This window comes from Typha angustifolia, chromosome 10, assembly GCF_048772165.1.
Source record: "Typha angustifolia cultivar Huaian chromosome 10, ASM4877216v1, whole genome shotgun sequence".
Lineage (NCBI taxonomy): Eukaryota > Viridiplantae > Streptophyta > Magnoliopsida > Poales > Typhaceae > Typha > Typha angustifolia.
This window is the reverse complement of record NC_133248.1, coordinates 13022153-13048569: the sequence shown is the minus strand read 5'-3', so window position 1 is coordinate 13048569 and position 26417 is coordinate 13022153. Positions and strand designations below refer to the sequence as shown.

Here is a 26417-nt window from a genome sequence, read left to right as displayed (position 1 = left end):
TAGCTGAAAAAGGAAGGTTGAGATCTTGGTTGACATAAAAGGTATCTTTACTTTTAAGCATTGCATCTGATTAGGGCTGTCAGGCTTGACGAGCAGCTCGGGCTCGGCTCGGGTGAAGCTCGAGTATGGCTCGGCTCGATCAGAGCTGAGCCGAGCCCGAGCCATTATAATAGGCTCGAAATTAATATCGAGCCGAGCCTGAGTTGGAGCCGGCTCGCTCAGGCTCGATAGCCTGAGTCCCTATGACTAAGGACACGTGGCATAAGGAAATATTTCCATGTGTCTTTCACTAACTCATTCTCATCCGTAACCTACCTCAACATTCATCGTCCTCACCTACCCCACCCTCACCTACCCCACCCTCATTAATTACTTCACATTTCCCATCACATCACCTTCCCCATCATCAATTCCCCCACCCTCACCTTCACTCTCACCCTCATCCACCCGATCACCTTCATTCTTCCCTCCTTGTCGGTCTCCATCGGCAACGACGGCAAACCACCACCACGGCGCCACACCTTCCTCCGTCGTCGGCCTCCTCCATTCGTCTCCGACTCCTTCGGCAAGCCGCCGCCCACGTCGCCACCGCCCACGTCGCAACCGCCTTATCCTCTAATCGAGCTCGGTTAGGCTCAGCTCGAGCTCGGCTCGGGTTGAGCTGAGCCGAGCCTGAGCAACATTGTGAGGCTCGAAACTAATTTCGAGCGGAGCCTGAGCTAGAGCCGGCTCGCTCAGGCTCGGCTCGTTTACACCCCTACATCTGATTTGCTATGTAGCGAAGCAAAAGCTACCACTGTTGAATGAAATTCCTGGATCTGTCGATGAGAAAACTAAATGGTAGCTTATAACTTAATTCTGCTACAAGTGTTGGACCAAACCGAACATGTGATTAGATAGATAGGCTAAAGAATTCAGGAATATATATATATATATATATATATGTATGTATAAGCGGTAGTCATGAATCTAGTTAAGGAAATCCACGCTAATTTCAGTTTGTGTTGGATTGCTTAGATTAACAAAAAGCTCAGATTAGCTGGACGCCACCCATCTTGTTGAAGATGGAACACGCCCAATGTTCAAATTAAGTATGTAATCCAGTCAGAGGATCTTGTAACTACTCCACATAACTGCTCCCCAATTCTACGCGCAGACGCAGTAGAGATGCTTGCGTTCAATTAGGATAGGAAGTTTATAAAAAGAAGCCTAAAATAGAGTAGACTAGAGAACCAAGTTTGTTACCACATCGGAGTTGCTCTCCTTAATTCACTCCCATCTCTGGTATGGATCCCACCAGACCAACCTACAGTTGCTAATATTTTCCCTCCATCCAAAACCATCTTATAACTATAATATAGTATGTATTATTACTATCCCATTCACTTTTCTTAGAGTTATTATCTCTCGCCGTTTGTTTTCAATTGAGCGACCCCGGCTTCGAGGTCTCCGCACTTGTGGAAAAAGAGTTACCTTGCACCCCAAGGAGCCGCCTTTCGCGCGCTCTCTCATCCACTCAACGCTATATATAAAGGTCCCTCTCTTTGCTAACACTCTGAGTCCACTAGCTTAGGAAGGAAGAATCCCATTAGCTTAGGAGGAAGATCGAATTTTGTTAACATGGATTTCGGTCCTCTTCCGATGACCACTAATGGTATGTTGCCCTCCTTCTCTTACAATCTTTCTTATCAGATGCATGGAGATGTTGGATTCTTGTTAGAACCTAAGATTCTTCATGGCTTCTTTGCTTTGTGTCACGTCGGGTTGTTTCTTGTTATGTCCTCGTTCTGGCTCTTTAGGAGGTATAGGGTGGGAAACTCTAAAGAGAGAGTGGAGAGCAATAGCTTCTCGTGTTACAAGCTAACCCTATTCACTACACTGGGTTTGGGTTTGTTTTATCTCGTCCTCTCCGGTTATAATTTCTTCTGGTGTGGAGCAGGGAGGTGGTCTGATGAGCAGATTGCCACCCAGTGGGATTTGGGTGCAAGGGCAGTTTCATTCTTCTCCATCTCTGCGTATTTGTGCCTCGAATTCGGTCGGCGGAGTGAGAAGAGATTCCCAGCCTTCCTAAGGATTGGGTGGAGTCTCTTCTTGCTTGTGTCACTTTTTTCCCTTGTTATTGACTTCCTCTACTTGAGAAACGATGGAATTCTGCAAACCCATTTGTGGGTTCTGGATGTTGGTTCTCTTCTTGCTTGCTTGATCCTTAACTATGCCGGTTTCTTCGGAAAGAGGAACACAGAAGAGGACTCTATTCTTCGGGAGCCTCTCTTGAATGGGACCGTTGTTAGTGGGTCATACGATATTAGTGGTCCTCAAAATTTCTCCCTTTTCGCAAATGCAGGTTTTCTTAGTATCCTTACTTTCTCTTGGCTGAATCCTTTGCTTTCAAGAGGTCATAGGAAGACGTTAGACCTGAATGATGTTCCACTCTTAGATGGTAGGGATAGTGCTAATGGTCTCTTCCCAATTTTCAAGAGTAAGCTTGAATCTCTCACTGCAAGTGATGGTGATCCTACTGCTAATTCTAGTGCTACCTACATTGGTGCCAGTAGCAATACTGGAACTTCCAGTGGTCGGATAACATCATTTAAACTGGCCAAAACTTTAGTATTCTCTACATGGGAACATGTCTTACTGACGGCAGTTTATGCTCTCGTGTACACTCTAGCTACTTATGTAGGTCCCTACCTCATCGAATACTTTGTCCAGTACCTTAACGGCAATCAAAAGTTTGAAAATAAAGGATACCTTTTAGTTATGGCCTTCATCATTTCGAAGCTTCTAGAGAGCATCTTTCAGAGGCACTGGTTCTTCAGATTGCAACAAGCTGGGATCAGGGTTAGGTCTTTCCTTGTCTGTATGATATACCAAAAGGGTCTTGCTCTATCTAGCCACTCTAGGCAGAGTCATACTAGTGGAGAAATCATCAATATCATGAGTGTTGATGCAGAGAGGATTGGGCTTTTCAGTTGGTACATGCATGATCCTTGGTTGGTTGTTGTGCAAGTGGCCATTGCCTTGTTGATCTTGTATTCTAGTCTGGGACTTGCTTCACTTGCAGCTTTAGCAGCGACCATCGTTGTAATGTTGGCCAATTTTCCGTTGGGAAAGATGCAAGAGAAATTCCAGGCAGGGATGATGGAATCTAAAGATGTTAGGATGAAAGCTATGTCTGAGATCTTGAGGAACATGAGGATTCTCAAGCTTCAAGGTTGGGAAATGAAGTTCTTATCCAAAATAGTTGGATTAAGGAAAACAGAGACAAATTGGTTGAAAAAATATTCGTATATATCTACAATGGTGACATTTGTCTTCTGGGGTGCACCTACTTTTGTTGCTGTTGTCACCTTTGGGGCTTGCATGATTATGGGTATTCCATTAGAATCAGGAAAGGTTCTATCAGCTCTAGCAACATTTAGAGTGTTGCAAGAGCCTATTTACAATCTTCCCGACACTATCTCAATGATAATCCAGACCAAAGTCTCCCTTGATAGAATGTCATCATTCCTATGCCTTGAGGACTTGCCAAATGACGTAGTGCAGAAGCTCCCTAGAGGTAGCTCCCAGGTTGCAATTGAAGTAAGCAATGGAAGTTTCTCCTGGGATCTCTCTTCTAGAGTCCCCACGTTGCGGAACTTGAATTTTCAAGTCCTGCAAGGCATGAGAATTGCTGTTTGTGGAACTGTTGGTTCTGGTAAATCAAGCTTGCTGTCTTGCATATTAGGTGAAGTGCCTAAATTATCTGGAAATGTCAAGTTGTTTGGATCAATGGCCTATGTCGCCCAATCACCTTGGATACAGAGTGGTAAAATTCAAGATAATATACTATTTGGTCAGGAAATGGACTGCAACAAGTATGAAAAAGTCCTTGAAGTATGCTCCTTGAAGAAAGACTTGGAGATTTTGCCATTTGGAGACCAGACAGTTATAGGAGAGAGAGGCATCAACCTGAGTGGTGGACAGAAGCAAAGGATACAGATAGCCCGTGCTTTATACCAAGATGCGGATGTTTTCCTTTTTGATGATCCATTTAGTGCTGTTGATGCTCATACAGGATCCCATCTATTTAAGGTACTATCTCACTTCTTATAGTGAATGTATTGGTACAATAAGTAAATTATACGTGCTCCTCTTTTATTACTTTGCATTTGAGCTCATGTTGCACTAGGTAGATCAACTATTAACTAGTTGTGGCAATCTTCCAAGTTCCAAGTTCCAACAACAGATATTATGCTTAATATTTCCACATGGATTTCGTGAAGGAAATTGTTGCAGTGTACAGGCACGAAGATCAGTATTCTAGCTTCTAAAGGACAATTGTTTTGCAGGAGTGCTTGCTCGGGCTTTTAGCTTCAAAAACGGTGGTGTATGTCACTCATCAGGTGGAATTTTTACCTTCAGCTGACCTCATTCTGGTGAGTTTTGCTGATTGAATACATTAAATATTTTACTCTATGCTTCCCAACAGCAAGCTAGAAATATTCTTTTGTCTGGTAGGTTTTGAAGGATGGAGAAATAGCAGAAGCGGGCAAGTACAATGAACTACTCGACTCAGGAGCCGATTTCAATGAACTGGTTGGAGCACATAGAGATGCTTTGGCAGCACTGGACTCTCTGGAACTCACAACTAACACCTTAGCCAACAAGATGGAAAGTGGTTCGTGTGACACTGACAGTAGCTCAGAGGTTCTTCAGAAAGTTGAACAGAAAGATATACAGTATGGTAAAGCGGAAGAAGGAGGTGGCCTTGCCTCTTCTGAGTCATTGAACGAACAAGGAGCTGTGCAGAAGGGACAACTTGTTCAAGAAGAAGAAAGGGAGAAAGGCAAGGTTGGGTTTTGGGTTTACTGGAGATATGTCACAATGGCATATAAAGGAGCTCTTGTGCCCCTCATATTGTTGGCTCAAATTCTCTTTCAGATCCTTCAGATTGGTAGTAATTACTGGATGGCCTGGGCAGTCCCTGTATCAACAGATATGGAACCACCAGTCAGCGGCTCTGTGCTTATGTATGTTTATGTTGCACTAGCTATTGGGAGCTCCATTTGTGTCCTTGTAAGAGCTCTACTTCTTGTTACAGCCGGATTTACGACAGCAACAATATTATTCAACAAGATGCATACATGCATTTTTCGTGCTCCTATGTCATTCTTTGATTCCACACCGAGCGGGCGTATCCTAAACAGAGTAAGTCATCTACATTGAATTTCTATCATTCTGCAGTGGAGCAAGAATAGTTTGTCGAAAATTTGTATAATTTGGTCCTCGTCTAGATAAGAAATTGTTAAATTGCAGGCTTCGACTGATCAAAGTGAAGTGGATACCAGCATTCCTAATCAGCTTGGCGCCTTTGCATTTTCAATTATACAAATCATTGGGATCATTGCAGTAATGTCACAGGTTGCATGGCAGGTTTTCATTATCTTCTTACCTGTAACTGCTGCCTGCTTTTGGTATCAGGTATATTCTTCGCTTACTTTTTTCTCCTAATGGGAGTTTCAAGTACTACAGCTCAGTTCTTATTCATAAACATGAAAATAATACATAAGCTCATCTTGGCTCCTTAAATACCTAGAGATGCATTAGGTTTACTTACTTGACTCACAAAATTATGGCTATTATGTTGGATGGTTACATCACTTATTATTTAGTTCTTCTGAAATTTGAGTTACATGGCTCTTCTGTGTTTCTTCCTTCTTCTCAGCAATATTACATAAATACATCACGTGAACTGGCGAGGTTGGTTGGTGTATGCAAAGCTCCCATCATACAGCATTTTGCTGAATCAATGACAGGCTCAGCAACAATTAGAAGTTTTAGCAAGGAATCAAGTTTTATTGGCACTAATTATCGTCTTATGGACGATTTCTCTCGACCCAAGTTCCATAATTCTGCTTCAATGGAATGGCTCTGCTTTCGTTTGGATATGCTGTCAACTGTTATTTTTGCCTGTTCTTTGATATTTCTGGTCTCACTACCAAATGGTGTCATTGATCCTGGTAGGATAACTGGTAGAATATTTTTTTATCTAATTTAATAATGGAACTGAAGTATTGTTATCAACTGGCACCCTTTATTTTGTCATTTGTAGCTCTTGCCGGTCTTGCGGTGACATATGGACTTACTCTGAATATGACGCAAGCATGGATCATTTGGAATCTCTGCAATCTTGAAAACAAAATTATATCTGTAGAACGGATGTTGCAGTATACGTGCATTCCTAGTGAACCACCTCTTGCTATAGAAGCACCTGCTACTATGGAAGAAGGCAGATTGAATTGTGGCTGGCCATCGAAGGGAGAAGTAGAGCTTCGTAACCTCCATGTAAATTTCATCATCTTTATACTTGCTTGCACTCATACATAAGACATACACATTTACTTTATTCAGCTTGCTGTACAAAGTATTTGAAGCACCACGGAATTGGTATTAGATTCAGAACTTGCTTTTATCATGCTTCAGCGGTGTTAGGTATGAACATTTCATAAAGGTTGGATTATAGAGTTCTTTTTTTTTTTTAAATTTTTACAATCTCATTAGAAGCTTAAATAACTTTCCAGGCAGTCAAAGTTTGTTAACTGCTGCAACTAGCAAGTAGAAAAGACATCTAAAACAAAATGCTAAGCATGATGCTGCTGAGGAAGCAAAAACTTAAGCAAGATTTGTGAGCATATAGAGGCTAATGATTTACTCATCTCGTATTTGTTAGAGAAGCAACATTAAGAATCCAAAAGTATTTTCTTTCGATCTCATTCAGCATCTCAAAATATGAATATAAGTTTTTCAGTAGTGTTGTGCCTAATTAGCTTGTATGAGGGTGAAGCCGTGAAGGAGGAACACTGATGCAAAAGGGCAAGAAAAAAAGAAGCAAAATCCTTAAGAAGTCTGCCCACTTGCAACTTCCTTTGCACACTAAATGATACAGGATTGCTTCCAGAGAACAATTTTTGACTTATTTTTGGAGAAGTATTTCTCGGTCCTGTAGATGCTAGTTCCTTAGCTCTTTCTGGATTTTTTGGTATTAATTTGTTATGATGCAGGTACGGTATGCCCTGCATTTGCCATTTGTACTAAGGGGGCTTACATGCACTTTCCCTGGAGGGATGAAGACTGGTATTGTTGGAAGAACTGGTAGTGGAAAATCTACCATTATACAGGCACTCTTCCGGATTGTTGATCCAACTGTTGGTCAGATACTTGTAGATGATATTGACATCTCCACCATCGGGCTGCATGACCTGAGATCCAGATTAAGCATTATTCCTCAGGATCCAACTATGTTTGAGGGAACTGTGCGGAGCAACCTTGATCCTCTTGAAGAGTACACTGACGAACAGATATGGGAGGTGCTTTCATTTCCATGTGTTATTTACATGCTATACATTATCTTTTTGGGAATAATTTTGTCCTGCACCAAGATCTAGCAGTTTGGAATTTTCTCCACTGATAAATACTTCTCTGCTTAGGCTTTGAATTGTTGTCAACTGGGAGATGAAATTAAAAAGAAAGAATTGAAGCTTGATTCTGCAGGTGAGTGTCTTTCACTATACAAATTATAGCTATATTGAATCAGCTTGGCATTAGGATGACACTTCATTTTGAGATTTCCCAATTATTTTGGCTACTAACAGATTCAGAAATTAATCTTTTGTGATAATAATAATTCCTTGTTCACTATCAATTGCACCTTCCAAAATTGTATCTACTTCTAAATTTCTTATTGGATTTTCGTGTCTGGTGTTTCTCAGCTTAGCTGACCAATCTGAATTGCAGTAATGGAAAATGGCGAGAACTGGAGTGTCGGTCAGCGTCAGCTTGTATGTCTAGGGAGAGTTATCTTGAAAAAGAGCAAATTGTTGGTTCTGGATGAAGCCACTGCTTCAGTGGACACAGCAACTGACAACCTAATTCAGAAGACTCTGGGGCAGCAGTTCTCGGACTCAACAGTGATTACAATAGCACATCGAATAACATCAGTACTTGATAGTGATATGGTCTTACTTCTCGATAATGGTTAGTCCAATCCAAGTGATTGAACTCACCTGTCTTCCCGCTCTCACTCTTTTATTTGTTTATCTTAATCTGTTTTATTTTGAACAGGTGTGATTGTGGAATATGACACACCCACCAGATTGCTAGAAAACAAGTCATCCTTATTCTCAAAGCTCGTCTCTGAATACACTATGAGATCAAGTTATTCTGAGCTGAACAATCATTGAAAGCTATTGTTGTTCCAACTGCATTGTGGCAATAGCTTGGATGATGGCGAAAAATCAGCAGAGAAATCACTTTATTTGATCTCCTTGATCGTGAGTGCAGCAGATCTATTCCTTTACTACCCTTTAGTGCTTGCTTCAGGCAGACGCAATTGTATTTGCCTTACATCTGTGAGAGCTCGATGCTATTAAGAGGATTTGGATAGAATCCATGGTTAACTTAATGCTAACCTCTGGAAACATTAGCGGCCAGCTTATAACAATGCTGTATTCACAAGATGCTAAATAAGTACTTCAATTGTTGTATCATGTGATGCTCCTTTTACATTAACATCAGCTCAGGATGCTTGGAAGGCATTTCTCTTGTAACAGGAACATATGGTATAAATAAATGGATGCTAGAAAGTATCCTTTCTTTTCCTGTGTGAGTTTGTTGTGATTGAAGGGATATTTACAGAGCAAAAGTTTCTATCGTTTGAGCAGCAACACATTATTTCCAAGTCAACTGACAAGGTATACCTACCCTTGGTGCACTTGTTTAGGAATTAGGGTTACATAAATAAAAGAGAAGGACAAAACTCTAAAATCTAAACAGATCTAGCGAACCAAGAAATATACTGCCAGGCTGTGAAATTAGAGGCCCATCAACATTGGGATGCCAAAGTGGGCCATGTCAGCCAGGATCATCATTCAATGAATTAATTACGATATGCATTGCAATATAAGACCCCGCGCCGTTAGTTGGGAAAGTCCCACCCCCATGATCTTGGAGAAGAAAGGGTGGTGTGTATTGTCGGCGTGAAAGCTCATCTACGATAGCAGGGCTTGTGCCTTTCTTCTGGATATAATCTTCAGATCCTCTTGATGTGATCCTTGATCCTATTCTTCTTCTTCTTCTTCTTCCATCCATTAGGATTTCAAGAAAGAAAGATAATGATAATAAAATGATGATGATGAGAAAAAGCAAATCGGAGCTGAGCTACCAAACAAAAGAAGGATAATTATGGAGGCGTCGAAATTGTCATGCATTGTCATAAATAGGCCTATTTTCAATTGAGATACTCGACAACTTGTATGAAGGTAATAACTGATCTACAAGCCAAGCAGACACAAAGTTTAAGAGCAAACGCTGTCAGAGGAATGCATAAATAAATCTCCCTCCTACTGCCCTTCTCCATTAGCACTGCTACTCGATCCTCTCCTGCTCACGGTGGTATTCTTCAATATCTGCAAGAGATTTAAGCCCATTTCTAAGAAAGATGATTGTGCTCCGAAATCCTAGTAAACTACAACTTTGGAGAACGATGAATGGGCCCATAATAGACGGAGAAAGGTTCAAGTGCTAGATTTAACACTATTAGCTTTTAAAGGAAATTCTACTGTTTCTAATCACAACGAACGCAGCAGTACCATTGAGCTGTTGACTTGTCTGTTTGTTTGCTCTCTTCTCTTCTAAGAAGCATGTGTTTCAGAGATACAGCTCTAAATGGATCAGAACAGCAGAAGTAACTGCGGGTAAATTTTTCCTTTTCTTAAAAATTAAAAAAAAAAAAGGGTTCTTGCCATAAAGCCCGAGGCCGAGGGGATAATGCAGACAAATACTAAACATCATATACCTTTAGCACCTGAATTCCAAGAACAGATCTTGGAGCACATTAATACTAGACACAAATGATGAAGTGCACAATGACATCAAATTAGTATATCTACCCTACTGCGCAAATAAGAGAGGTATCTCTAGCTACGGTACTTGATCAAGTAGGATGAACTAAAAGAGAGAGAGAGAGAGAGAGAGAGAGAGAGAGAGAGAGAGAGAGAGAGAGAGAGAGAGAGAAGAAGGAAATAAGATAAGAGCAAGTGCAGTACCTGTCTAAGCATCTGGTTCTCGTTCTGTAAAGTGGAGAGCCTCTCCTCCAGCTCCGAGTTCTTCTTTTCCAGATCCTTCACCTTGGCCTCCAATTCATTCAGATATGCCTTCTTCCTCTCCCTCGCTTGCTGGGCCGACACTCTATTCCTCAGCAACCTGATGTAACACACAGCAAAAACATTAATTTGGGACGCAAGGCTCATTAAAATGGACACTGGGCAGTTCCCTAAATGCCCAAATTTAAGATTAATTCAAAAAGGGAGAGTAAACTTTTGCTCACCAACCTTTTGAGCCTCTTGTGCTCTTTGTCCGCGGGGCTCCTTCCCCTCCTCCTCCGGCCAGCCTGGGACGACGACTGCGCCCGGTCGGGTCCGGGCGCCGAGCCGGCCTCCCTTCCGGAGGTGGACGGTCCGGCCAGATCGACCCCAAACTCAGGCACTCTTCTTATCTCTTCGTCGCTTTCCATTCCTAAACCAATTCGAATCAACAAAGCTTCCAATTCATCAATATATTCTCCGAAATATCAACCGATAATACTGGTGAACAATTAAAAGTCCCTTCTTTTTAACTGTAAAAACCATTTCTGAGAAAGAGAAAAGTACATTAGTCAAACCGCAGCGAAAAATCACGAAAAAATTATATATCTATAAAAAAAAATCATCTTTCTAAAGAACCGAACACAGAAAATGGTAATAAAAATGAGAAGAAGAAAAAAACCCGGACTTTTCCGGGCAAATCTACGAAAGTTTGAAAATTTCCATGAGAAAAGGAGACAGCTTGCCTTCCTTGACTTCCATCTGGGGTGCGGAGCTCGAGGATCTTTCGCTGCTCGAAGGAAGCGAGCTCGTCGCTTGTTCTTGCATTCTTCTCTTACACAGAGAGAGAGAGAGAGAGAGAGAGAGAGAGGGGGGAGAGAGAGAGGGAGAGAGAGAGAGAACTCGGTCGGATCTATCTATGTCTCTGTTGGGTGGGAACGAGCGGGGAACAAGCAAAGCTAATAATGCCAGCGTTCGTAATTGGGGGTTTGGGGTTTAGAGACGCTATTTGGACCGTCCGATCGGAAGAGATCGGACGGTTATTAAATGGTTAACGTGGGCGAAGGAGGAGCCATAAAGAGAGAGCGGAATCCAAAGGTGGATACGTGTAGGGCGTGGAGGGTAGTGGACCGTCAGATCATAGGGTAATCTAGTGGCTGTGCTCGCTGCATCTGGTCTTTATAGAGAACCTTTTGGTTAAGGATTAAATAATTTATATATATAGCACCACCATGTAATAACAAAATTTTTGTCTAAGATGATATTATTTTCTTTCTATATATTTGCAGAAGATACTATGTCACATATATATACATATATATATATATATATTTTATCCGAATAAGCATGCTCCTTAACCTAAAGAGCACTATATACTAGTAGATAATAATGGAAAACTATATCTCGAATCGAAATGGTACCTGTAGTTTTCCAGAATGAAAAGTTGACGAAGTGATAGTCTCCTCCTATCTATCCATCAGGTGATGGATCAGGGTAAGGGGGAAGAAAAGGTTACGTGTCAGGAGATGTTTATATTGATTGCAGTATAGAAGAACAAATAAATCATGGAAGAAATTAATTTAATTGGGATTGGATGCTATGCTGTTTAATTAGTTCAACTGATTTATTGGGGCAACCCATATATATCCTTGTGATCTACATACGAAATTATTAGGACGAGACTGAAGGGGGTGAGGGTGAGGATTGGTTTAGTTAGTTGTCTCTCTCTCTCTCTCTCTCTCTGTCTCATCTTAATAATGATCACGATGGGAACCAAATATCCACATGGCATGCTGCTTAGAAAATTACATCTCCACGGAGTCGGAGTCTGTAAAACTTAAAAGTAGTTTGACTTATTCAGGATAGTTGGAGGCTCAAGAATAATGCATCCCAACATAATTCGTGCAGCAAATGAATAGAAAACAAGCATAAACTGAACAAAAAGACTTGTATTGCCAATATTGTTAGCACGACCGATATATGCAGCGCCAAATCACATCATCATTACTAATTAATATGTTCAAAATGCTTGCTGGGTGCATTATTGTAGGTACTAGATGTAGTATGAAACAAAATTAATGAAATAATGAAACTGCATATAAAATCAAGCATGAGTGCTAATCCAATACCTTAGACTATATTAATTAATAGTGACATCAGCAGTAGGCACATGTGAATGTCCGATTTTGCTAGCTATCAAAATCTCGCTCTTTTATATATATTATAAAAAAAAAGAAAAAAGAGAGAGAGAGAGAGAGAGAGAGGCATAGTTGGCAGTGGGGTCAAGTTCGTTGGATAAGTGGTCCCCTGCTCCCGGGACCCCCTAGTACCTACCCTAGCTCGTGCGATTCACCAAAGCAAAGCAAAGGAAAGGAAAGCAAAGCAAAGCAAAGCAAAATATTCTTCTCTTCTACCTTGTTTAGTTGCTTTCCTCTATTTTGCGAATCCAATTCTACCAACTACAAATCTACAGTAGTAAGGACTCTTGCTACCTTATATTTCGAATGTCAGCCTCATAACCTACCGCCTTTTAATTTAATTCCTCTAAAGAAAGCTCTCAATACTCCATCTCGTCAATGCCAATTTAAGTGGCCAAAGAACTAGACTGACTCAGTTGGAGAGATGAACTGTGTACTATATCTCGATGAAAATCCTTTTGTCATCTCCTTCAAAAGGAAGAGGGTTAAAAATTAAAATGGGGCTGACCTCCTAGAAAGCCACCGCTCTCCTCATTCCTGTATACTGGTATAGTATGGTAAATATATGGGCACTGGGCAGGCCTTCTGAGGGACCATGGAATAATGTGGGCCCGTTTCAGACAAGTCCGTCCACCACGGCACCAGTCCTAGTGCTCTCATGTGAACGAGCAGCATTTGTGGGTGAGGGTCAACTGCAAGCAGCTTGACCAAATTTCTTTTACATTTTTTTGTAAAAAAAAATAAAAATAAAAATTTAATGAGAGTATGCCAATCAGATCTTCATACTTTTACCTCCTGGCTTGACATAATTAATTTAGGACGGGAGAAGAGAGAGAGAAAAAAAGAAAAAGAAAAAGGAAATGTTCAGGTAGATTCAAGCGTAAACTTAAACCTGGAACTGCTCTGTGAGATCAAGTCGGACTTGTCCACCTGGAAACCACCGGAGTCCATGCCATACAATTAGACGAAGCACCACTTTAGCCACTAGTTAGTTGCATGACAATTGAGTGGGCTTTAGACTCTCTCATGTCGTGTTAGACGTAACATAGTGCTGCACATCCTCAGTTGTAGAATTCTCCACCACAACAAATGAAGCATTTATTATTCTCAAAAACAAATCAAGCATCCATAGTCCAAAAGTAAGCAAGTTACAACGCAATAAATAAATAAATAAATAAAATAATCTGGGATACTGCTGTTTACGTATTATGGGATATATGTGCACGGAGTTTAACACCACATACAACCAATTGGATGTTAATTGTGACGGCATGGGCGGCAGCTTGCATCATGGAGTGACTGCATAGATTGTCACACATACATATATTAATAAAAAGCCACAGAGAAAAATATTGGTACATGAATGCGACAAGAATCAAATGCCAAACATGGGACAAAATCTTTTGTGAAATTTGCATCTCCATCTGCATCGCCATTTGACATAACGCAACACATTGCTATTGTTTACAGATTCATAGGAATGATTGAAACAAGCAACCTTTGCAGACAGCAGCACGTATAACAACTATGTGAGCTGCATTCAGATTGCGTTGTTCAGAACTAGAGCTAAAGAAAGCAGGCGTTTAAGCTATTGTAAGATACTCTCTCCGCAAGCTATCAAACGGGTATCCTGACTCCCGATCATGGATAAAATTTTGTCGACAAGAATTCTGCATTGCTGAGAGATCTCATTCCTTAATTCTGTTTTATTCAAGTAAACCAGTTACAGTCCTTCAGATTTGAAGTGAAGACAGCACATATATACCCACACAAAACCAGTCAAAAGGGAAATAACTCCAAGTCGAGACAGTATCTGGTCGACACTCGTGGATGCGTCTCTAGAAAAACGGAGGGATGACAAGGCAAGCTGGTTTATTGATTGCACTCCTAAATTGAAAGAAGCAAGAAGACAAGATCAGGCAGCATCAATACTCCAAAAACTCAATACCAAGAATATATAGATATATATATATATATATATATATATATATATATATATATATATATATATATATATATATATATATATATAGATATACACACACACCCCTACCTGCACACAGAACAACCATAGTGCTATAGATGAATTGAATACCTAATGGCTTCTTGGTTTGGATGGCTGAGCAGTTTTGTGCTTCCTGCAAATTTGACAGAATATGCAGCCAGAAAACTTTGGAGAAGGTGGGTCTATTGCCGGTGCGACATGTCGCGTATGGAAAGCCTGCTCGCCGTCATTGTAGCTGCGTTTGATCATTCCAATGGACCCAACACTTTGGGAGTGCCTCAATTCCCTGACTTCGAAGATTTCCTCCCCCTCTCTTGTTTCTTTAATCTGGCTTCGGTCCCCATAGAGGAATTTTTCATCCCAAATCAATCCGGATGAGCCTGACCTTCTAAAGGTTTGCACAGATCTCTGCAGCCCAGCCATCTCTCTTCTCTATCTCTTCCCTCTCTCCCTCTCTCTCTCTCTCTGTTTCCTATGACTGAGAATTTTAAAGCTAAGCTAGAGAAAATACCATGTTATAAGTTCTCCAACCTTCTAAATTATTGGTAAAATTGGGGAGGGATGACGAATCCTACAAGAGAGTACAGTCAAATGACGGTGACTTGAAGATGATGAGGAAGAGTGGGTTGAAAAATACTGTTCGCGTATTTCATATCAATTTATTTACTCAAGCTCATATTTGTCCTTTTGTACAGACGGAACTCAATGGATAGCTGCCTTCGTGGCGATAGAAGTTATCGACCAGAATGCACCTGCCCATTCAATTTGAAGAAAATAAAGGTGGCAGAACTTCTCATCTACTCATTAATTCTACGCAATGCCTTAAATTTAGGAGAAAAGAAAACTATGCTTAAGAAATCGACAAAAAATAGTAATTATTTCTCTATCACATCAATTAATCACAAGACTAAACAGCAATAAGTGTTTGTCTGAGATGTTCACTAGTTGCATAGCTTTTTTCCGTGGCTCTTCGATCTCATCTGATTTTTATGGATGAAATTTAACTTCAAGAATGATGCAATAATTATAGCTTAGAAGATAATTAAGGAAAACAAGCTTGTTTGCATATACTCTGTGTAGATTGGGTTGAGTGACCAACAGGATGTGAATAAGTTTTTGTTGAATAAGAACTCAAACAAACTTGACTCTATTAGATGTCTGTGAAGTCCATGTGACACTATCAGGAAAAAAGAAGTTATTATCATGCAACCAAAAAGATAGTCTGATAGCTTGTCCTAAAAACCTCTGTCTGATAATCAATGACAAATTAACAACTAACAAGCTATTCTATTGAGTTTTGTACTTATCATGCAAACCTTAATGGCTAGAGTCTACACTTTTTATGCACCAGATACTATATTGACAAGATCGCAAAGTGGAACATTCAAGAGAAGAAACAGTTTGAAGCAACTAAAACCCATTATCATCTCCTTATCTGGGGATAGGGAATTTGTGTCTTATGGCAGTTACTTTGTCCCTCTACTTTCTCAAGATAAAGGAACCACCCGAAAATATAACCACCAGTTCTAAGAAATGTGTGGGAAAACTTTATAGATCATTCAAAAGGTGATTAGTGAACACTGACTGTAGTTGTTAATCACTTAGTTCAAAGTAAAGAACTAAGCGAATAAAAGATAATCAAACTAACCGAGTAAACTTAGCCGATAACTGCTGTTTCTCAACGTGCACAACTGTAAGGAATTCCTACATTGATTAAGAAAAAGGATCAGACAGTCCATAAATTGTTGGCGGAATAGCTGGAAAAATAAGCATTTTCTAGAGATGGAATGAAGTCATAGCATTTACAACAGAAGCGCATAAACAAAAAGAAATAGAAGGGAAAAATAGCAGGGAAAAGACAGAATAAATACAGGGGAAAGAGTATGATATGATCAGGGATTTTGAAAAGTCGTCTCATCATATTCCACCAACTATATCTAATCAATCAAATAGCACTTGCTTGACTGCATACATCTTTGTGGAAATAGAGAAACATAATCATCTGAAAAGAATGCTGTCTCCGATTGAGTTACACCAGCCATATTACATAAACAAAATCTGCTGAACAGATCCAAATAGAACAATACAATACCTTTGAAAGAACGTCAAATTATTAACTGGAAAAAACTGCACCAGGAGAAAACAGATACGAGCACATCTCTATACAACTGAATATCGTCCTTGCAGAAATTACAAGTCATGGAACAGCCTACCAATCTATGTCAGATATTCTAGAAAGGATGCAGGTAAAGACTGTCAGCCAAATGAGCTGAACCTATTGAACAAGTATGTGAGCAATCTTTTTCCGAAGGTCATCGTCCTCATCCTCATCCTCATCATCTACATATTCCCTATCACCATTGTTTTCCTTGAGTATAAAATCATTTTCATAATTCTCAAACTCTTTCTCAGAGGTTCCATGTCCAAGCTGCTCATTATCCTCACAGAAACAGACACTGCCGACAGTTTTCTGGTGAATACTAATGTGAGGGTGTTCCTCCGTGCTTGTACTGCCTCTACCAGTATTCTTTCCACAAACTGTTGGCGGTCCTTTCTTGTCCTTGAGAAATTCATTTGAAAGTTTGGGCCTCTCAAAGTCATTGTAGGACAAAGATCTCCCTGTATACCGAGGCATCCCATCAACATTTGTCTTGGTTCTATTCTTTTCTTCTTTTATCTGTGCAAGAGTCTTTGGCCCAGCAAAAGTAGCAGTTGTAACAATGGATTTCACCTTTGGAGACGAGTGTTTTAAAACTTCGGAGTTGGATGGGAGACGTTTGCTTTTTCTCCTCCTCCTACTTCCTCTCTCCCTTCGCCTGGTTCGAGCATGCCTATCAGACGGGGGATATCCTCCTAAACAACCATGTTTCTGCCGATAATTCAATTTGAATTTTATCTCATTGTGCTTCGAGGTTATTGAGATATTCCCTGGTTCCAAACCAAACCTACTCTGATGCCACCCCACCTTATGGCTGACAAGTTGTTCTCTGCTGTTGCAATGAATCTGACAATTGTGATGAAGTAAGCCAATGCCAATCCCCCGGTTCTTACTCAGGTGTTCCCGAAGATCTGCACCATCTCTGGCGTCCTCTCCATGCCCCCTAAACAAATACTTCCTTTTCCTATGGAGTGTCGGTTCCAATTTCCTATCACTGAAGTGTTCCAGAGATCTTCCAGCATAATCGGGATACTCATCCAAACTATCATAAGAGCCATACATGCTGGGTTCATACGAGTGCCCTGAATTGGGGTAATCACTCAGATAATCAGCTGACTCTTTGAAACCATAGTGGATAAAGTTGCCATGAAGCACCTCAGATTCCCTTTCCTGTGCCAAATGATAGTCAAGTTCATCCTCATGAGTTGATTGCTGTGCTTCATCATCCACAAGCACATCAAATCCTGGGGATGATTCTAACCATTCATCAGGCTTAGTATGTTCTTCTGTTAGCTTCTTTGAACTCTGGTCTGAGGAATATGCGAAAAAAGGAAATTCATTATTGGGCATGTCGGTAGCAGGTTCCTCACATTCTGACACTGTTACCTCTACAGAAGAGCTCTCTTCCTCCAAAAGATCATGTGGCTGCTGAAGGACCTCTTTGGAGTGAAAATTTTCCATCTGCTCAGAGGTAATCTCACATGGATTTACTGGCACCTCCAATGAAGCTGGCCATGTATCACTTCTGGTGGAAATTTCATTTTCCACAGGATGGGGAGTGGTAGCTTCAGAAGCATTTCTAGGAATCTTTTGACCAGGCAAGAAATCGTGCAAGAAAGGGCAATGATCACCTTTTATACAGTATGCACTATAATAGAAGTAACATGGAACGTTCATCTTGTTCAAAGGAACAGAACCACATGTTATGGAAGTTGGCTGAGACAGAGTCGTTGAATCTGATGGCTGCAACAGAAGAAGCTGATCAATGACTACATAATGGACTCTAAATTATTTATAGAGCATAAATGAGCTTGAAATAAAGTTAACTACATTGAATCAGCTTGATGCTAAAGTTAAGTGATCATATGACAATTCTATTCTTGACCGGAAAATAAAAAGAATTACCATGAAGTCTTAAAATTGTTTTCATAAACAAAAAGGATAGGCTCCTATTAAAGGAGAAAGAAAAACAAGGTCACGATAGTATCAAATATCACTAAGCTTTATTCACTTGACAAAAGCATGATGACATCAGAATCAAGATACATGAAGATCTTTTATTATAGCTCTTTAGGGTAGAGAGATCAGTATGCGAGACTGCAAGTATCACAAATTTTGATCAAGGAAAGTGAGCCTTATATCTTAGAACTTGGCATCAGATATCTCCTCATGTATATCAGTCATGTCTGACCTCAAGGAAGGGTGCCATATCTTTTATCAGTATTCCCATGCAACTATATTATTGGTCTTCCACTCATGCTTGCTTTGTCTCCATTTTACATGAAATACCACACACAATAACACCTTCCTGAAAAAGATTATCTTCTTCTGCAATATGAAATCAAATGTTGGGAGTCTGGGCACAAAGACCACTTAAGAATGCCAATATGGATGACTAACCTAGGCCATTTTCATCTAGGCATTCATAGCTAGGGAAAATTGCAACCTGACTTTAATCTTAAAACATACTTATGAGAGCTCACACAGACTAAGGCTTTATTTTCTATCAGGGAAAAGCTGATACCTTACACATCTACAACATACCAGTTCAACAAAAGAGATAGAAAAATATGCATAATGCAAGTAAAGTAGTAAATAGCCTATTTAAGAACCATCTTTTGTTATGCTCAACAGGTTATAAACTCACAAGAAGCATGTGCTGAAATTCAAGGTTCCAAAGCACGACCAAATGTTCTCAAATATAGTTGTAAAGCATTAGAAATTGTAAAGAAATGATAAATAGACAATGATAAGATATATTGTGCTAGTAGTTATGGACGAGATTTTCATGGGTACCAAGCAGCTCTACTGGAGAATAAAAGGTCAGATAGGAGACTCACTGGATGTCGAAATCCACAGCTTGAACTAAGACAATTTCCATTCAGCCAATACCAACAATCTCTATGATTGAGTCTAGCACTTTCGCTGTGACGATACTCACATTCACTCCCCTGACGCAAGGACACAACCAGAAACGAAAAAAATGAAAAGAAATCTCAAGCTGTTAAGGACATAAAAAGAAGAAGAAAAGAACATGTAAATAATAACCCGCATTGCACAAACTAAGAAAACTCGAATTCCTTAATTATAAACAAACTTGCATAGACTTCTATTTTGTTCTTCTTTTATTGACAAAACAGCAAATTTTACTTTTACTCATTTGAGGAAAAAAAAAAGAGCTAGAAAAGTGAATAACCAAAATATCACCTGCCAAAACCCAAAGCTTATAGTCTCAACTATTTCAAGTAGAAAAAACCTAGAAAAAAGACAGACAACGCACGACAGAGCTATCAGTCACTACCACCACCAACAACAAAATAAGAATCAAGAGAAAAAAGATTCCAAACCGCCACCTTCTCTAGCAAGAACCTTATGCGTACCCAAAACAATAGAAAACTATCTTAGGAAAGCCATGCTGAAAATATAAAGCAAAAGAAAAAAATCATCATAAACCGACGACCGCATTCAACTTCGACCTCGAAAACCAGAGATTCTCCGTCACACCGAAGCCCCCCAAACCAAATATTTCTACCAGACAATACAAAGAATTATAAACGACATCGAAAACCTCGGCGTGAAACCAAAGAACGACGAAGTGGTGAATCCTATATGACCTAAAATATAAGATCAACTATGTGATAACCCAAAAAAGTCCAGATAGGACGAAATGCAGCTCAGGGACACGGAAGTAGACCTTCTTGCACGTGAAGGGGGAGGCTAAGAAATAGATGCAATCGGTACTCTTCTTCCGGTTCTCCTCCTCCATCGAAGAATCTCTCTCTCTCTCTCTCTCTCTCTCTCTCTCTCTCTCTCTCTCTCTCGTTATCCGATGGAAGAGAAGAAACGGGAAGGGAGACGAAAAGGAGAGAGAGAGAGAGAGAGAGAGAGAGAGAGAGAGAGAGAGAAGAGAGGTTCGATTTCAGTTTCTCTGTTCCGGGTTTTTATAGAGGGGTTGGTTGGGTGGGCAAATCTCCAAGTCCATTTATATGGGAGAAAAGTGAAGGATTCAGCAGCCAGGTGCACCAATACCACATACAGAGCAGACTCATGCTGGTGGGTCCCATATTGTTAAGCCAAAGAATTTGTCACATAGTAGTGTATATTATCCGATATTGTTAAACCAAAAAAGAAAATGCCATCTAGTTCACAAATCGTACAAGATTTATTTATTTATTTGAAATTTTCAGCATATGACATGGCATCTGGCTGAGTCAAAAATCTATAACCGCCAAAGATACACATTGTAAGCCAAATCATTTCTCATTAATAGATGGCAAGCCAGAGATATTAAGGTTGATCCCAGAGGGAGCCAAACAACAATCAAATAAGGATTCACGAGTAATCAGATTGAGTGCTCCTCTTTGGTCCTGCAAGGTATTAATTGCAGACTGTACCGGTTACGAATTGAGTGTCAGATGCTGCAGGATATCTTTCCTGCTCATAAAATTCGAAATGAAATTTTCACTTGCTATACTGCTGCTGTTCCAGAACTTGGAAGTTACATGATCAATAATTAGAGAGCAGGAGTTTGTTTTATTTGCTACTTCTTTCGCCTACTGCTGGTAGCAACTGTGGTACATTGATGAATACAGGCTTCGACGGAGGCTATTAAACTTGCACCTAGCTTCTGACCTCTCACTGCTGCCCGTACTTTCCTAGCAACCTGTAGTTTCATCACCCTTCTCTCTGGAACTGAGAGGTTCTCACACATATTTAATCCTTTGATAAACCTAACAACTGTTCCATTGAAAATCCCACCAATTTTTTCAACACTAACAAGTTTCTCGATCGCTTGCAAGGAAAGCATCTTCTCAATGCAGGGCTTACTTCCTACCTCCACAAGGTCGATAAGAAAAAGCATGCTCACCTCTTTTGTTTTCAAGCATTTACGATCTAGCAAATTGACAATTTTGTCTATAAGGCCTGCCTGGAGAAACCTATGTACAACCAAAGATCCTCCTCTTGCAAATACTATCTGGTGAAGTGCGGTGTATGCCGAGTCTTGTAGCTCCTCAATGTTGCATTGCATCATCCTAACCAGCAAAGGAATAATATCAAGCTCTAAAAACTTTCTAATGAAAGGTTCACCACCTGTGCAAGCCAGCTTCATCACCAGAAAAGCTGATTGCGATTGCACTCTGTTTTGTTCAAGTTCCCCATGCTGCAGAAGGAATGCTAGTCTTTCTATCAACTGACTTCCCAAGATAAGATCCTGGATTCTTGGATCATTTGCTTTCTCAACTATAGATATCAGACCCTGTATTCCCTCGACAACCTCTGTGGCATCTCGATCCAGGATCTTGTGCAGAAGAACCTCAAAACTATGAGGCTGTGGCAAAGGACTAAGATTCCGATCGCACAGTACAAACCTCTCCAAAGATAGCCTAGCATGCCAAGGCAAGAGATTTAATGTTCCAGGCCGCAGATACCCTTGCTCAAGTGGGCCACTAAACTCATAAAATGTTTTCAATGTGACAATAGCATGATGTTGTGCAACCTCAGAACCTTTACCAAGAAGTGTGAGAAGCTTCTTGTCAACTCCTGATTTAATCATCACTTCAACAGCTTTTGACTTTCCAGCATTGGCCAATGACATCAAAGTTGTAAATACACTGTCATGCCACTCCTCAGCATCTGGAGCAAGCAAATCTGCAAGTTGATCCATGGGTATACTTGCCAAAACCTTGTCAGCTGTTTCAGTAGTTCCATGTTGTGCAAGCTTTGCAACAACACTAGAAACAACTGTTACAGTTGACAAGTCCTCACAATCTTCAAAAAGTTTGGTAAGCTTCTCTATTGTGTTTGTTTCCTCAAGAGATTTGGCAAGAATGCGATAATCTTCCTGGATATATATTGTTGTTATGGCCTTGGCAACTGCAAGAATTTGAACTGCGGACCCAGATGTGATGAGCTCTGCCATCTTAGGAGTAAGTATACTGCTAAAACGTAATCTACTAGCTTCCAGTTCAGAAATTGATTTGCTTGCCATGAGAGCATGAACAATGTTTTCTAATATAGTTACCACCCGCCTTTCCATCAGTACACTAAGAGAAGACATTATCTGATCCTCAGCACTCTTTTGAACAGTTTCCTGCCCAAATATGAAAAGCCAAGGAGCAACTGAAGCAGCAGTATCAGGAGACGGTTCTACCAGAAGGCTGTGGATGGCATCATCTATTTTGTTATCAAGATACAGGGAAACCATGTCATGGACGTGATATAACAAATGCGATTCCAATTTGATCAACAGTGAACCTTCCACTAGTTTGCAGACTACAAGAGGGAACAAATTATCCTGCCCAAGCACTGACCACATTGCTTCTAGGCAGGCCTCTGGAACAGGTTCAGTCCATGAAATAGCAGCAAGAACTATAAAAAACCTTCGGGAATCCTCTGGCATTGCTTCCAAGCTGAATTCAAAGGATCCAAAGATGGTTAATGTAGTCTCTGCTTCCTTTTCATTTACATAGGAAACTGGGCCAGGTGCACATGTTGCATATGTGGAAATGTTACATATGGCTTTCTCCCACTTCTCAACTCTAGTCTCCTTCCTGAGAGCCTTACCCATCACAGCAACCGTTAGGGGGTGGTGACCGCAACGTTCCAGCAAAATCTCTACAACAGACTAAACACCCATTTTATAATTCAGCCTAACACATAAATTACCTAAATTAATCTTATAGTCTGAGAGGTACATAGTAGTTAATTTTAAAATGCTTACTGAAATTTCCTATCAATTGTTTATTTACAATGTGCACTATAGGAGCTATAACATGCTCTGACAAACTCTAAAACATAATGTTGCTGAAAGGACGATCATTATGGTTTATGTTGGTCATATTTCTGTTTATGCTGTAAAATGTCATTGAAGGAATGGATGAATTGTATAATCAATGATTTATGACGAGTATCTAGTCGCATGTCAACAAGAGTACATTTCTTTCGTGGGGCAAATAAATCAAAGTACTTTTTTTTTCTCTATTTTGATAGCCAATCTAGTTGGCAATAGGATATCTTTTTGCCAAGAGAAAATTACACTTCTTAGTAAAGCACCCAAATTTTTCACACAGAGCAGCTAATGGATTCAGAAGCAATTATTCTTGGACACTGTAACTGCAACATTATACTGAGAAAAAGTGTAATACTATATAGAAAATATTTCGTAATGATTTTGCACAGGCACAACCTTACAACAGTAAAGACCACTTAAAGACAAATAATGAATGACAAAGATAAATGATATTCTGATATTCTTTTCAGATTCAAGATTTTATGGAAGAAGGATAAACAGCTCTTGCCAAACATACTTTCTGCCTAGTTTTGAAAGTTGAAAAGACAAGAAAAACAAGAATGAGAGATTGATGTGGTTATATGTAGCATGAGTAGCGTTCGTACCGGAAGTTCTTCAATGCTGAGCAGACTGTGATAGACAAGAATATCCATGCTTATTTCCTTAATGTCATCTTTACATATTTCTACCTTTTCAGCCTCTCGAATTTCATAAACTGCCTCATTCCTTGTGGTCACCAAATACTTGCAGTCATTGTCGTACAGCTTTGCGAAGCGATCCACTATGTCTTGCTCCCAAACATCATCAAGAAGGATCACCATGCTCCTCCCAACTAATGCTGTTTGGAGCAAACAATAGACATCTTCAAAATCTTCGCTCATGTCATCCCTAACCTTCTTCATTGAACCAATCTGCACCAAGAACCTACAAATTCTTTTCGTTAAGCGCTTATGGTACTCCGTCCTGCTACCACCACATGCTGCTCTACTGCACCACCGGCCAAAAGAGAGCTCAATTGCCCCATCTATAAACCTGCTAGGTGGCTCAGATACTATCTGACGAGCCAAACATGACTTTCCAATGCCAGACAAACCAACAATTAGTACAACTCGATGTGCATCCTCCCGTTCCAGCAGCTTCCGCACATGATGGCACTTACTGGATACAGGATATCCTTGTTCACACTTAACTCTCGACAGAGATGGCGCATTTCCTGCAGTAGATACTAAAACACTCTCCACACTCTCAGTTAGTCTCTGCAATTCTAGCCACCAGTTCAAATCATCTCTAATTAACTGGATATATCTTGATAGTGGATCTCCAACCATGGAGCTCCATACCACACTGGTTAAACGCTTTGTTTTACTCTTGATCAGAACTCTCTTTGCCTTTGTCGTGTTGAGATGGAGCCGCTTTATTAATTCATTCAAGCTATGGATCTGTCGCTCCAGTTGAGGGTTATGGAGCTTGTGGGCATGCTTCAGTTTACTCTGTCGCGCCAAATTATCCAGATTAGAGACAAACTCCTCTAGAGTTCGAATTCTCTGTGGAGCTTCTTTGAGGTTTATGGAGGCCTGTTCTAACGCACTGACAGCTCCCATCATAGTAGATACCATTTGAGTAGCTGAAGAAATTATTTGTAGAACATCCATAGGCGGATAGAAGTAGCAGCAATCCCACTGAAATGCTGAGCTTCTAAAGTTAAACTTGGATCGATGCACAAATATTCAAAGGATCTCTACAGTTGAAACAGCGAAAGCCATGTCCTGTGATTCACAAAAATACAAGCACGGATCTTAGAGCCTCAAAATCTGGCAAATGGAGATCCGTAAGAATATTGGCACGCGAATGTTCTCTAAATAGATGATCAAAACGGAAGAATCTTCCAAGCGCTACACTATGCCAAGAAGGATCCAGTACTAAATATGCCCACCACAAAGATCTATTGAACAATTATTAGAATTTCATAAAATCGCCGGTGATTCATCTGTCGAAAATTTGAAATCAATAAACACCATTAACAAACACTAGCTAATAAATCCTTGGAACATCCAAGTGTGTCGAATCCATCTCGATCAAAGCCAAAGGGACACCAGCAGAGATGAACAGTATCAAGAACCAACGAAGCTTGCAACTTTCGATGCTAGCGGTGGGAAAAGAAAATAGCAAACACTTCCAATTGGAAAGAGAGAGATTGATTAGGGAGATCATCGTAAGTCATACCTCCAGCTCTCAGCCTCTCAGAGCAACCCCACGGCGCCCTCCCACCCCCCACTGGAGAGCGAGGAGTCAATGACAAAGAGCCGGCAAGATTATCAAGGGAGATACTCGTAACATGATTGAGTCTGGGTAAATGAGTCATGAGTGCTGACAAACCATTTCATCTTTTTTTATTTTTTTTAAGACAAACCATTTGATCAAATTCCTTCAGCCTGGTGGAAGAAGAATATAATAGAAAAGCTTCTTAGACCGTACATATTGTCTCGTGATTCACAAACCAGCCCTTTTGAGAGTTTTCACCAAACTCGCTCTTTCTTTTTATATATATATATATATATTTTTTAGTTTTATTTTAAAAGGAGCTGAACAACTCAGCTAACGATTATATCACGAAGCCAAACATTCTCCAGTCTATCCAACACTAAAATTTTTACTAATTCAGGGGGTGGGCTATTTGGCCCAACTCCACTGGTTTCCCATAACCGACTTCCTACCTACATTAGCTACCCAATCAGCTGCCCAGTTACCCTCCCGGTAAGTATGCTTAAACACAACTCTACGAAAGTCAGAAATCATTGACACACACCTTTGGAAAATTCCTCTCAGCCTCCAAGGATAGCTGCCCTCCCCTTCGATAACTTTGATTATGTTTATAGCATCTGATTCCAAATATCGCCTGTTCCCATTTTCCATGGGTCCTTTTGAGAGTTTTCACCAAACTCGCTCTTTGGTGTACATAGGCTGCGTACACCAGAACTTTCCTTTTAAATGTGATCTCAAAATGCAAGCCTCAAGTCTACTGTAGAATCTGTCTTCTAGAAGACTTGTTTTAATATTAATATTATTATTATTATTATTATTTTTGTTGAGAAAGTTCTATAAATTGAATTTAGTATATTAGAGTGATAGAATTTAGTATTCCAAT

General features: G+C 40.2%; 4 protein-coding genes across 4 annotated transcripts; 1 reads left to right on the top strand and 3 right to left on the bottom strand.

Moving 5' to 3' along the window:
• The first annotated feature begins 1005 nt into the window (after window positions 1-1005).
• On the top strand, window positions 1006-8638 carry LOC140769247 (ABC transporter C family member 3-like). The gene is made up of 10 exons (XM_073109905.1): window positions 1006-4074; window positions 4332-4418; window positions 4501-5190; window positions 5299-5463; window positions 5708-6002; window positions 6095-6327; window positions 7044-7349; window positions 7470-7533; window positions 7777-8016; window positions 8104-8638. The coding sequence occupies exons 1-10, from the start codon at window positions 1621-1623 to the stop codon at window positions 8220-8222; spliced, it is 4653 nt and encodes a 1550-aa protein (XP_072966006.1). The 5' UTR covers window positions 1006-1620; the 3' UTR covers window positions 8223-8638.
• Window positions 8639-9237: 599 nt separating this feature from the next.
• Window positions 9238-11039, bottom strand: LOC140769249 (transcription factor HY5-like). The gene is made up of 4 exons (XM_073109906.1): window positions 10868-11039; window positions 10371-10554; window positions 10086-10242; window positions 9238-9446 (listed from the first exon to the last, which is right to left on the bottom strand). Exons 1-4 carry the CDS (start codon window positions 10947-10949, stop codon window positions 9381-9383), a joined length of 489 nt encoding a protein of 162 aa, XP_072966007.1. The 5' UTR covers window positions 10950-11039; the 3' UTR covers window positions 9238-9380.
• Window positions 11040-16270: 5231 nt separating this feature from the next.
• On the bottom strand, window positions 16271-20492 carry LOC140768209 (zinc finger CCCH domain-containing protein 34-like). The gene is made up of 3 exons (XM_073108387.1): window positions 20177-20492; window positions 19323-19433; window positions 16271-18225 (listed from the first exon to the last, which is right to left on the bottom strand). Exons 1-3 carry the CDS (start codon window positions 20246-20248, stop codon window positions 16600-16602), a joined length of 1809 nt encoding a protein of 602 aa, XP_072964488.1. The 5' UTR covers window positions 20249-20492; the 3' UTR covers window positions 16271-16599.
• Window positions 20493-20622: 130 nt separating this feature from the next.
• On the bottom strand, window positions 20623-25638 carry LOC140768208 (uncharacterized). The gene is made up of 3 exons (XM_073108386.1): window positions 25496-25638; window positions 23878-25038; window positions 20623-23107 (listed from the first exon to the last, which is right to left on the bottom strand). The coding sequence occupies exons 2-3, from the start codon at window positions 24922-24924 to the stop codon at window positions 21023-21025; spliced, it is 3132 nt and encodes a 1043-aa protein (XP_072964487.1). The 5' UTR covers window positions 24925-25038; window positions 25496-25638; the 3' UTR covers window positions 20623-21022.
• Window positions 25639-26417: the final 779 nt, after the last annotated feature.